The sequence below is a fragment of the Oryctolagus cuniculus genome, chromosome 8 (genome assembly GCF_964237555.1).
Source record: "Oryctolagus cuniculus chromosome 8, mOryCun1.1, whole genome shotgun sequence".
Lineage (NCBI taxonomy): Eukaryota > Metazoa > Chordata > Mammalia > Lagomorpha > Leporidae > Oryctolagus > Oryctolagus cuniculus.
Window position 1 is genome coordinate 128352562 of NC_091439.1, and position 13919 is coordinate 128366480.

A 13919-nucleotide genomic window follows, 5' to 3' on the forward strand; every position below is an offset into this window, starting at 1 on the left:
AGGGAAGTTATAAATAGTAGGGCCTTGGTCTCTTCCCTTCTGGATGAAAGGCTCACAGTGAGTAAGCCACACAGAGAAAGCAGAAAATGTAGCAAAAATACAGGTAAGAATTCAATTTGATTGGTAAAGAATGCAGGACAGAGGGAAGTAAATATGGTTTGGAGGAGGTAGCTAAGGGGTTTTGGATTTGAGGACAGGAAAACCGAATGCTATTTGGTGCTGACATTTGAACAGAAATCTCCTGGAGATCTCTGTCTGCACCAGAAAGATCCTGGCTACCAACCAAGGAGCTCACACTGTGGCGTTACCTTGATAAATTTACCACCACCTAGGACCTGGCCTCCGGCCCCGAAGCCTCAGGAAAAAACCTGGTTCTGACAGCAGAAACAGCATGTCAGAAAGCCCGGTGCATGATCTCCCCGAGTCTGAGCTACATGGAAATCAGATGTTTGCTGCATGAACACAGACTCGGAGACAGGGATTTTTTTTTTTTCTTCTACATGTTACAGAGCACTAGACCAAACTTGGAAGGAATTATTCTCCTTCCGGGGCACCGTCAGAGTTTTCTGAGAACTATTTTCTCTGACTCATTTCAGACTCCTCTGACAGCCCTCCTCCCAGTAGGTGTTACAATATCCTTGGGGCTTACATTAACTCTAACATATTTAGGAGAATATAATCTCCCTCCAATATGCCTATACAAAATATAAGAACAGTCTCACTATGTGCAGGTTACAATTTATCCCACTCAAGGCAATTCTACTCTGGAATTTTTGGATGGCAGCTTACAGTAGCAATGGGATCAGTACTACTCCGTAATAAATTAAATGCTGAATGGGAAGCCTTGAACAGAGGAGCAACACAGGAGAGCTACACTGTAGGAGAACGTACTTGATCAATAAGCACTATAGATCTCACTGGCAGGTAAAAGTCTGAAAGCACGACGCTCACAGAAAAATGGGAAGATCGTCTAGAAACATGAAGGTCACCAGGAGCATGAGGGTAACTTCTCACAGTCTAAGTGAGCGGCTCGGAAGAGCAAAGGGTCTTGCTTTGAAACATACTGCAGAGGAGATCCTGACAAGACTGGCAAGGGCCTGGACTGGGAACAATGGAGGCACACAAGGCTCTAAGACAACTTCCATTAGAAATTTCCTAAAATCCCAAGAGCATCAAAAAATCCCCACAGCTCCAAGCTACAGCCTCTGTTCCACACAGTGATCACTGCCTTGCAGAGGCACCTATATCCATGTTTCAGATTATCACAGCGAAGCAATGAGTCATCTGAATGTGGTTTTTTTTTTGTTTTAAGATTTATTTATTTTATTTGAAAGGCAGAGTTACAGAGGCAGAGAGAGAGAGAGAGGTCTTCCTTCCACTAGTTCACTCCCCCAAATGGCTGCCAGTAGCCTAGAGTGTCCTCCAGGTCTCCCACAGGGGAGCAGGGACCCAAGAAGCTGGGCCATCTTCCACTGCTTTCCCACGCCATAGCAGAAAGCTGGATGGGAAGTGAAGATGCAGGCATTGCAGGTGATGGCTTTTCCCGCTATGCCACAGCGCCGGCCTTGAGTCACCTGAATTTTAAAACATGTTTTGTGTATCTAAACATTTTCTGGATAAAGTGATCATAGCTGTCCTTGAGTTCTGAGTTTCTGTACCCCACAATGTTAAAGACTTTTGGCTCAGAAGATTAGCTTTGGAAAAGAGTCAGTTTTATAAATATAGAAACTTTTTTATTAATTACATTGCAGAAGTTAATACTCCTGATTGAATGACAACATTAGGGATAACTTAAAAGTAAATTTAAATAGGATCAGAGAGTAGAAATAAACATTTTGTCAAACTAAACATACACATACAAATTGCCTTACTCCAATGGGTCGGTATTTTTAAAACTTGACTAAACAATGTAAGATGAAATTAATGTTGGTTTTTATTTGCACTGTATTAATGCATTTGAATTCCAAAAAGAAAATAAAATTTTTTAAAGAGACTATTTGAGGCCGGCGCCGCGGCTCACTAGGCTAATCCTTCGCCTAGCGGCACCGGCACACCGGGTTCTAGTCCCAGTCGGGTGCCGGATTCTGTCCCAGTTGCCCCTCTTCCAGGCCAGCTCTCTGCTATGGCCCAGGAGTGCAGTGGAGGATGGCCCAAGTGCTTGGGCTCTGCACCCCATGGGAGACCAGGAGAAGCACCTGGCTCCTGGCTTTGGATCAGCGCGATGCGCCAGCCGCGGCAGCCATTGGAGGGTGAACCAACGGTAAAGGAAGACCTTTCTCTCTGTCTCTTTCTCTCTCTGTCCACTCTGCCTGTCAAAAAAAAAAAAAAAAAAAAGAGAGAGAGAGACTATTTGAAACTTCTAAACTAGCCATTCCTTTAATTTACAAAGCTATTTCAGAAAAATTGTAATATATTAAAATATTACAAAATTTGGAAAACATGCTATTTCAAATTTGCATAACACATATTCTATTAGCATATGTTCTTTACACAGTTTATTTTGACTTCTAAGTGCTTAGCCAATGTTTATTTAAGAAAGGATGTGGGAATGAAGATAATTTAAGCCCAGTTCAGAAGCCTGTCCTAAATAGGTATTTTCACATACTCCAGACCTATAATGTGATACAAATATTGCTGTATTTCTGGAAAAGTGAGATGCTGAGATTTTTATTGCACTATCTAGGAGAAAGGTATTTATACAACTTTGTTTAAGTAAAATAAAAAGTTACACCCACAAACTTCAATACACCAGGGTTTTATTCAAGCACAAATACAAATAAGAAACATCACAGTCTACCTCAGCAGCACAGAAGTTAAAATGAAATGATTTCATCCAAGACCAATAATTAAAAGCAATTTTAAGTACATTTAGAAATCATAAACTACTTACCACGTATTAAGAGCACTGTACACAAAGAACCTATTATGAGAATTCAAGACTAGAGTTCAAAGGACACTCGAAAGTCATTCAGGAGCCCAGAGCAGAGGAAGCTGAGATCAAGGGACCGCTGTTAGCTCAAAAATGATCCTGTGTTCAAGGCCAAATACATGCAGCCTTCAGTGCAGTTCTGACACTTTATGCTACTTTCCTTGCAGGACCAGAGCAGTAGCCACACAAGACACCTGGGCCATGGGTGCTTTTGTCACCACTGAGGCTGATGCAAATCTTTTTCCTGAGCCAAACATCAGTGCACACAGTGCATGTAAATAAACGGGCCTCCTTCCAAGAACAAATGCAAGACTTCCGGCAGCAAAAGCCAGGCGGCTTCCAGATACTCAGAGCAAACAAAACAGTTCTCAATTAGATTTCCAGATCTCATTCATTGCCCTATAAACTACTTGTGGTTGTCAGTCACTTTAAAGATTTGAAGCACTGTATGCATCCAATAACTTCTTTTTCTCAAATACATTTTAATCTCCAAAGACTAGGTGGGATGTCTTCTCCTACAATATTGATATGCTGTGTAAGTTAAATATGTCATTCTCTATTGGCATTTTTCCCATGTTTTCAAAACTTTTACATAGGAAATGCGTAGATTAAAAAGAGAACTCTTTTGATTCTGATTATAAATAACAATAACACTAACAAGTAGGATTAGCATTTTTGCTTATTCATTTTCATCTTATTTGAAATGCAGAGGGCCTGGCACTGTGGCATAGAAGGTAAAGCCACCACCTGTAGTGCCTGCATCCCATATCAGCACCAGTTCAAGACCCAGCTGCTCCACTTCCGACCCAGCTCTCTGCTGTGGCCTGGAAAGGCAGTGGAAAATGGCCCACGTCCCTGGGCCCCGGCACCTGTGTGGGAGACCTGGAGGAAGCTCCTGGCTCCTGGCTTCGGATCGGTGCAGCTCAGGCCGTTGTGGCCAATGGTGAAGTGAACAGTTCTTGGAAGACCTCTCTTTATCTGCCTCTCCTTCTCTCTCTGTGTAACTCTGACTTTCAAATAAATCAATCTTTAAAAAAAATGCAAAGAAACAGATTTCCCTGGTTCAGTCCCCAAATGTCTGCAGCAGTCTGGGCTCAGCCAGGGCTGAGCCAGGAACCAGGACCTCCATCTGGGGCTAACATATGGACGACAGAGATCCAAATACTTTGAGACATCATCTGCTGCCTCCCAGGGCGCACATTAGCTGGAAACTGGATGGGAAGCAGAGTAGCTGGGACACAAACCCGACACTCCACAATGGGATGTAGGCGTCCCAAGAGGTGACTTCACTGCTACACCAAACTCCAGTCCTGGGTTAGCATTTTCATCAACATGGAGTTCTGGGGACAAAATGCCCAATGTATTGATCTACAAACAAATGTGTACCTTTGCCTAGGACTGCTTTCAAATTTTACATCTTCCAAATGAACCTTCCCAAGTTATCAGCATGGAGTGGGCTTTTAATTCACACAATTTCAGTAAATACAGTAGTTCTTCAAAACAATAAAGAGTATAAGATCTCAGCCCTATATTTTTATGTCCAAGAAAGGTTTCTCAGGTAACACTAGGTGAATGCTGTTGAAACAATGTTCTAGAAAGCTTTGCCTCAGGGAATGTTCACTTTAGATGACTCTGGCTGCCTGAGGGACATTTGAGGAGAATATCAGATGTTGCCAAGGGCACCTCAGACAGCCTTGCTAAAGACTAGAAGGTTTCCTATAATTCCCTACTCTATGCCATGAAAGGACTATAAATATTCTCCTGATATTCCAAAACTGATCCTTCAGCAGATGCTAATACCATGTGCCAAGGCAATTAGCGAGCTCATATTTCAGAATACCCTGCCTAGAGCACCCTGTGTAAATATTTTGAAAGTCACAAAGTAGCTTGGTGATCGGAAAATAAAAGTGAGCTATGATTAAGGCGCCATCAAATTACTATTTTTAGGAACTCTCTATAGTAAGTATATCACCATATTCAGGAAGACATGCCCAGTAACGTTTTATGTATTTGCAAAAAATGAGATTAAGTTGTTACATTTTTGCTCCCTCTTCTTTCAGTCCAGCTAAATGAGTTTGTCCTTCTGCTGAGAATCAACTCACAAAATTCACCTGGAACGCTCAATATAAATGCTGGTTTTCATTTTTGTCAGAGAATATTTCATATACCCACTTATTTCATATCGCACTTAGTTTAAAATTTAGCATTAAAAAGTTCAAAATGATTTAGCTTCACTAAGGATAAAATATAGAAATCATTGAATTTTAATTTATTCTGTGTTTTCCTTAGTCTGGCAGCTAATTAGTTTTGCTCTTTTGCTACAAAACTCCAAAGCAGTGAATCCATGTTCAATGATTATGCTATTTAATCTCTTAAATGAAATTCTGAATAGAAAGGCCTTCCAAATATAAAACATTAGCTATATTCCAACCTACTTTATATATGACAGGGCTTCATTTTTCTAAGTCAATAGCATTATATCATGCTTTGATATTCAACATGAAAGAGTAAGTGATCTGCTAGATACAGACTGGAAGACTCTCAGAACCCATTCCACACGGATTTCACTTACATTACAGGTGCATGTGATCATGTACAATAATTTATGAATTCCTAATGTTTATTTGAAGCAAATAATTTCTTTTCCATTTCCAGGTTTTATATGCTTTGAAAATATGTGTGCACATGTGAGTTGGGGCGGGGGTGGAAGGGGCTTAATCTATCAAGAAAAAAAAAAAAAAAAAAGAAATCAACCACAACTGTAGATGGGCACACTGACACCTGACCAAACAATAGCTAGTGTAAGGATATTTTAACATTCCTTCTAACAGCCATTCCTGCCCAACTACGATATTTAGCACTGTGCTGAGATGTCACAGAAAGCTCACTAGTATAAATAGCAGTAACATGCTATTACCAGTAGTGGTGTCCCTACAACAACAAACATTACCCTTTGAGCAGAGTGTGCCTCGTGACTACTGGCCGGTAAGGCAGTCAACCAGGACAGTCAACTGGAGGCCTTTCATTCTGACTTCAAGATAAACTCATCAAGTTACTGGGATTCTGTAGTAAAGACAATAAATCCTAATAAACATCCCAAAGCATTATCCACCTCTTGGTCTCACAGATAACAAAGACAGTCAAAGTGATTATTTTGAAAGACCAAATGTCACATTTCAAAAGATAGAAAACCGTTCTGAGTGGCCAGTAATGACTAACCTAACAGCTGTTAATGACTAACCCAACAGCTGTTAATGAGTAAGAAAACACAAATGGGCCGGCACCTCGGCTCATTAGTAAAGTTTTGACACGTATGAAGGAGGAAGGAATCAAGGATCTCTCCAAAACAACAAGAGTCAACCAGTGTCATCCCCCAGCGCTGCCTGGGATCCAGGCCAGAGACTCGGCATTCAAGCTGCCATCCGTCTCTGATGTCAACAAACAAACAGAAAGCACAAGGGCCACTCAGCAAGTCTAACTGCCCCAGAGATGGGACTGCTAAACAGACTGTTTGCTTTGCTTCCATACCAGGAGCTGCATGAACCTGGCAATGGCATGATCTCTAGCAATATTTCAGTGAACGGGAATTGGCACATTTGTCCCTTTTCCTTTTCTCAGAGGAAGTACAACCTGGGCTGCAAGACAGCATCCTGTCCCTTCACCTCAGGGAAGTGAAAAGTAAATTCTACTTCCCCCCGACTCATCACTACTGACACACAAGGGCATTCGGAAACTCTGACCCCCACATTGAAAGCTGAAAAAACTTTCACAGAAGATACGCTAAATGCTTTCCCTGGAGGAAAACAGGGCTGGTCAGCAGAGGCAGGCTCTCTCCTGTGATAACCTGTTGGATACCCCTGGGTTCTGACCAACACTTCCTCTTAGAAACCAGCACAGTAAGACAGTAGTCTTACCCAGCAGTCAGAGTAGGAACATAAATGCTTTACCACAGTACACAGTGTTCCTTTTGAACATCCAACTGCAAAGTTGAAGGATATAATCCAATCCCAGACAAGCTGATTTCCTGTAAGAAGCAGGAAAGCACACAGGCCACACTCACAGAAAGTAGGATGCAGAAAACCCAACAAGGGATGCGGGAGGGAACCCTAACACATCATAACGTTCTAGGTGATGGTGCGGCACTTGCTTTCTATTTAGTATATTAAGTCTAATAACTACAATACACATAGGAGCATATTACAAGGGCAGTACTTTCGAAAGCTGATGCAAAATCTTTATCATTTTTTGTCAGATTTTTCACAACCCTTTTGAAGCCCCTGGTATATAGTATCTTTAGTATAACATATGCATGTCTTGATATTCAGATTATTTCACCTGTTAGCTATTGGAAGACACACACATGTATACAAGCATACTTCAGAATGTTCATGGAAAATGAATCGAAAAGTTTATTTTGGTGCAAAAACTTCTAAAACACAGGCATCTATGGGATCTTCAAGAAGTTCATGGAAATTGCCTACTATGAAAAACCTATATGTTGATCTCAATTTCTTTCTACCAAAATAAACTTATCTTTCCTGAATTTCAAAATACCCCCATGCAAATATATTTATGCATACACCTACAAATACAGAAATGTACATATAAATGACATAAACATGCAGAGAATAATTTATTTCTCATTATACTTTGTTAGGAAACTGGCGCAGTTGTAGCCAGGTGGCTGCATGGCCCAGCTACCTGAGCCAGGCTCCACCCCCATCCTAATGGGATTCCTGCTCCTGCTTCCCTGCCTGCCCTCAAGCAAAGTTTAAAAAGGGCCTGTTCCTGCACACGGGATCTCTTGACTCTTCTCTCTGGGTTCCTCTCTCTAGCCTCCTCCTCTGGTCTCTTGGCTCTTGGTTCTTCTCTCTTGGCTCTGCTCTCCTCTCTCCTCTTCTCTGCTCTATCTTCTCTCCTTGCTAGCTCCTCTCCTCTCTGTTTCTCTCTTATATTCTCTTTCTCTCTTTTTCCTTTGCCGCCCCTTCACTCTGGTCTGTAGGGTATTCCCCAATAAACCCTTTCCCTTACTCCGGTGTCTGGTGTGTTTTGCGACGGCTAACATTAATATATAACATACTTCACTGCACTTTTCTACTAATTCACTAGAAGTTATGAGAGCTGGGGAGTTAAAAAGATTGTCTACTTCCCTATCACTTCAGTGATACTGAGCCCACAGCAAATTTCCTACACTTTGTATTCAGTTCAAACACCCTAGTGGAGTCTCATAATGTGATACCACCACTTTCAAGGTTCCCTCTCCAGAAACTATCAAATAAGGGTACATCCTCTGACCTGGCTTCCTTCGTGATGTGATACCTGACGTGACAAAGCCAATCTTCACTCTGACAAGTGAGCATGGCAGTGGTGACAGTGGCAGGGTAAAGAAATAGGAATGCAGAAGTTATATGGCAATCAGAGCTAAAGTAGGACCCAGACAACAAGGTATGCTTCAGGTTGCTGCAAATGGCTAGCCCTTGGCACTGTGGGTACTCACTGGTCCTACAATTGTCAGACTATTACTTGACTTCAGAAGTCAACTGTCTCTCACTTGATTAAATGTCCTGATTTAAACAATATGAATAGCAGTCCCATATAAATGCTATTTCATTCTATATTCTCACTTGCTGTGACCTGCAAATACAAACAGTATCAAGGACTTTCAAATTATTCAGGTAAAATGAATATTAAGAAATTGGTATGCATGGATTTCAATTTTTGCACAAAAATCAATGTATCTTCTAATTCTTTTTTCCATGAATTTTTTGAAGCACCTTGGGGTAGTCAACAACTTATTAAGTACTAGGCACATGGTATATTATCATCAACGAAGCAAAAGAGGAATAGGCATTTGCCCTAGCACCTAGACACAGGCAGCCCACATCAGAGTGTCTGGGTTTAATTCCAGGCTCTGGCTCCCAACTCCAGCTTCCTGTCATTTCAGATCCTGGCAGGAAGATGACAGCTCAAATAACTGGCTTCCTGTCAACCACAGAGGAGACCTGGATTCAGTTGGTGGCTACTACCTTCAACCTCAGCTCAGCCCCAGCCCTTGTAGGTATCTGAAAAGTGAACCAGCAGATGGGAGCTCCCTGTTTCACAAATAAATAAAGCAATAGAAAGAAAGAAAAACACTGATGTTAAGGCAGTGAACTAAATATTAAGAATTTACAAGAAAAGCTTATGATCTCAACTATGATAAAACATAATTACCACGGTTAGCAAAGTTCCATGACAAGAAACGCTGATAGTGTGCATTTTCTTAAGAATCGAGTATCCATTATTAGGATTAGAAAATAGAAACTGCTATAGAAAATAGCAGTTACTTTGTTAAACTTATCCAAATTATTAATAATCCTCTAATTTTATGTTTGGCACATATTCTTTGCAAAGTAGAAGAGTGAACTGTGCTGCCACCTGTTGAGGTAGCCTAAGGGAGAATTCTACAGTGCTCAGGGTATGCCTACTACTCAAGAAACACGATCAGGCTGCATCATCAACCTTAAACAATACTGAGGACATTCTTTGAAGATTCTCCTGGTTTGAATTTTAATGTCTTAGGAAGCAGTAGAGTGCTGTCCTTGCAGTAGGCATGGAAACCAATTGTTTTATTTACTTTCCAACAACAGTAAAAGTTAATAGACTCTCAGCAGCCTTCAGCCCTCTGTGGAGTGACGGGAAATGTCCCTCTCTATCAGCCATTATTATCCCTTAAATGACCTGTACCCTCAGGAACCTGAATTCAGATGAAAACAGCACAGAGAACGAAAAAAGGAAGTTAAGAAAGGTTTACTTCTATTCAATTCAGTTTAAAAAAGGTTTACTCACTACTGCTCAAATCAAGCATTTTTGAAAAGGCCTCTAGTAACTTGACTTTCTCTGAGACACGCCAACCAGTATTTTTTCAGTTTTACAATGTTATACACATTCTTTAGCTTACATTAAGGTTAAATTTTGCAAGTTAAATTGTAGGGCTTTATTAGTGCTTTCAATATATCTAAAGAGCACTAAAAATCACTTAGGGAATAAATGTAAATTGAAGCTGATTGCGGGTTTTGCAACAATAATGGCAACCATTTTTTAAAACCAAGTTCAAATGAGCGCCAGGTACTTTAATTGAAAAAAAAAATCTAATGCAGAACTACTTGAATTTCAACTTACTGCCACAATCCTGATTTTATTACATGATTTATTAAAAATAAGCCTGACCATCATCGCTCCTTTTGCTAGCATTTTATGTGACAGTATTGCTTCCAACACACAGTGTTTAAGGGTGTCTCCTGTTCTACTTATTCTGCTACTCTTAATTACTACTTGTACCTCAGGAAAGTAAAAAATATATAAGAATAAGACTGATGACAGCATTACATCAGACAGTGCCAATTAATTCACTGACTTCCAAATTTTCTACTCATTTATTACATGATAAAGGACATGGTTTAATAGATTTTATAAAATATAAATGTTGGAAATATGTAATATATGAGCCGTCTGAGGTAATGATCAGGTTCCTCAAAATGATGATGGTTTCCAATTCTAAGACGTATGCAGGAATGTGACGAGACAATCCTTCACTCCTATCCTTGGAGAAGGCGGTAGTACTCTCATACTTCTCCCACTGAGGAATCACAAGTTCTTGGTTTTAAGACAACTTAACAAGAGCTAGAATCATTGAAAGTAGCACACAACGAGTGTTATCTGCTCAACAGATCCCAATTGTTGACAAGGCTTTTTTGGATTTATCTTAAAAATCATATCTTTATAGCTTGAAAATACCATGCTGGTTCTACCTCCTGCACTTCTTTTTCAATGTGCTGATTTCTCTATATTTTTAGATTAAGTCAAATTCTATTAAAACATGGAGATTAAAATCTCAACTAGAATTTGGGAGATGAAAAGCTTTACTACAATCTTTACACAAATAACCAAGAATATTAGTAATTTTCCTAAGGATAAAAACTATGTCTATGTAATATATATAGTTATACACTGTGCATTTTGAAGAAAAACTAAAGTTAACTTTTTATTCAAGGAACGGTTCTAGTATGGAGTGGTGAAAATTGTTTGAAGTTTCTTCTATGTCAACACTTATTGTAGACTTGTGTTTGATTTTACTATTTCTCTGTGATTTGTTCTGAGGAAACTGAAGAAATAAGACATTAGCAGCAGTAATTTCTAAATCCACCATGTCTCACCTAACACTTCCTATCTTTGTTCCCAAAGATTTCTTATAAATAAACAGATTTATATATCTATATCACATATAAATTATACCATATTTTTAAAAATCATTCTATCAAAATAAGAATGAGTTGCATTAACAAGTAACATTCAAGAGACTTTTCAAATAGAATTCAAAAGAAGGGACAACTCAAACTTGCATGTAATCAAAAAACAAAAGGTAAGTACTAATTTCAGAATTAATTATGCTGAAGCATCTTCCGAAGCTTTTATTGCTAAATGAAAGTAGCTATTCTTTTTTAATGGAACAAGACCAAGCAAAAGTACTTCAGCTAAACTGTTTCTCAGAGAGGTTCAGATTTCCTTGTTTCTTTGCCTTCATACAGACGGAGTACATAAATCCATTATTTTAGGTAAATGCTCAGGTTTAACATTTCAAGGCAGTTTCACAGGCAATGCAGTCTATTTTCAATCATTTGGTTTGATCTAAAAAGGAACTAAAAGATAAACAACATCCTGGAAGGTACACAAAAAATTATGAAGTTAATGACTCTGGGATAGATTCTGTATCAATTACTCGGTAGTGGGATTTGAGACGCCAGGCTCTCAGCATGCCTTCTATCATATTAATAATAAGCAACAGGTGGCTCAAGGGGGAAAATGATAGCACTTCATTTCTCCACCACCTCCAAAGTCATCTTCATAAAAATGAAATTGTCTTACTGAAACGGCAACGCTGAGAACCGAGATAAGCGTTTCAAATAAATCATTTTTATAGTCACATATATTGCAGATATTTCAAAACGTATTTGTTTCAAGTATCTCCTAAGTCCTTTATTTACATTTGCATACCATTTTCCCCAGAGATCACTTAAGAAGATCTGAAAATATGAGTGCTGTAACAACCCACTAGTCTGTCTCTATACAGTTTGGCTGCACAAACTGTAGAGTACTAAGTTCTGCAGTAAACAACTCAACTTTTTTCAATACTTTAAACCAAACAAATTCACAAACTGCCCAAGTGTGGACCGGTCACTCTTAATAATTCAACAAAGTAACTGAAGCAATGTAAGAGAACACTAACACATTAAAATCTTAAAGTATGTTTTCAAGATGAAAGCCCAAAGTTCCCTTTTAAAAAACATTTCAACAGCCAAGAAATAAAAAAAAAACTTGAAATTTGAAATATTGTTCTAATACTGACAAAATTTTCAATGTTCCCCCCGCCCGAGAGCATGCTGAACACATTCTCTCCAGGTTCATACATATCTCACTCTCTAGCTTTTTTGTAAACATATACATATATTTAATATATATATTAATATACATTCAAAACAAACGCCTAAGAGTTTTTTTTTTTCTTTATAAGAGCATCCAGTTAGCAATAAAACTACGCTCTGCTTTGTTTCTAAGACAGAGCCCTCATTCAGTATTTCATCATTGTTCATCCTGGGTGCCCACGCACCAACCAGCTGCACCTACACTTAAAGTCAAAATGACCATTTTCTGCGGATTCCCTCTCCCAGGCTGGGCTCGTCGGCTACTTCCTGGCCCAGTGCAGGGCTGGGGTCCGGGGGACCCCAAGTCGCGGGGGAGCCGGGGCGGAGGAGAGAAGTTAAGGCGCGCGGGGCTCCGCAGCAGGACCCCGCGGGAGACCCCCCGCCAGTGCCCAGTGCCGCGGCGCGGGCCGGCTCCGGGTCGGGCCTGCGGGTGTCCCTCGGAGGGGCTGGGACCTCAGAGCCGGGCGCGTCCAGGGGACCCGCGCCGCCCGCCCTGGCGCCAGGCTCCAAGCTGAGGGGCAGGCTGTGGCGGGTACGAGGGGCTGCGACGTCGCGGTCTCGGGTTCGCACCCCGGGCCTCCCGGCGGGGTCCGCACAACCCCGGACGGAGCGCCCGGACGCTGGGGTTGTGTGTGTGATGGGGGGAGCCCACCGTTTAACCCTTTCCTGGCCGACCCCCGCCCCACCTGCCAGCTTCCCCTTCGGAATGAGCCCGGGTTCCAGAGCCTGGCGAACGGGTTCTGGATGACACTCGGACCGGATCGGCGATTTTTACGGCGTGAGGGGGCAGTTCAACTTCTGCCGACCGACCGACCGGTGCGGACTGATCACCTTCCCACCCCCGGGGAGCCGGGCGTCCGTCAACCCCTACATCTGTCCCTCTCCCTGCGAATCCCTCACTGGACCACTCAGTGCACGGCGGGGATGGACCCCGGTGACTTTCGGCGCATCCGCTGCATTTACCGGGCCCAGGAATCGCACTCAAAAGTTGGGAAGGTGCAGCCCGCACTTTGCAAGCCTCGGGAGGCTGCGGGGGCGCTGGGCGCCCACCCACCCTCCCAGCCGGCCCGGCCCGGCCCGGCCCGGCGCCTCCAAGTTCTCCCCGGCGGGGCGGCGGAGAGCGGCCCCGCTCCGCCCGAGCCCACTCCCCCACCCCAGCCGTGCCCGGGGACGGGGGTCGTGGCGGTGGGGTGAGGGGGGCGCGCAGCACTCACGTCTCGGAATTTGTTCCACTGTCCGACTTCCTTGTCATACTGAGAGATGGTGGTGAGCCATTGTTTATCATCCAGAAAATTACCGCCGTCCGAACGCCCCCCGGCCGCAGCCTGACTGCACCAAGCCGCTGCACACACGCACAGCACGGCGGACACCTTGAGCATCTGGGAGAGGAGACACAACCGGGGGCGGGGGCCGGGGTCAGCGGAGGGGTGCGGGCGCCGCGGCGGAGGAGACGAGCGGGGTCTGGGGGTGAGCGGGGGGCATGGGGGGCTCCCTCCCCGCAGACCGCACACCCACGCGCGAGCACGCAG

The 13919-nt window shown here is 42.3% G+C and overlaps 1 protein-coding gene across 6 annotated transcripts in view; it reads right to left on the reverse strand.

Annotated features, from left to right (window-relative positions):
* The window catches only part of LOC100344368 (SPARC (osteonectin), cwcv and kazal like domains proteoglycan 3), a 484325-nt gene that overhangs the window by 469870 nt on the left and 536 nt on the right, over window positions 1-13919 (reverse strand). For all 6 annotated transcript variants that reach the window (XM_070048215.1, XM_070048217.1, XM_070048219.1 and 3 more), the window contains exon 2: window positions 13605-13769. In XM_070048215.1, the coding sequence (XP_069904316.1) occupies window positions 13605-13769 (165 nt within the window). The remainder of the gene's footprint in view (window positions 1-13604; window positions 13770-13919) is intronic.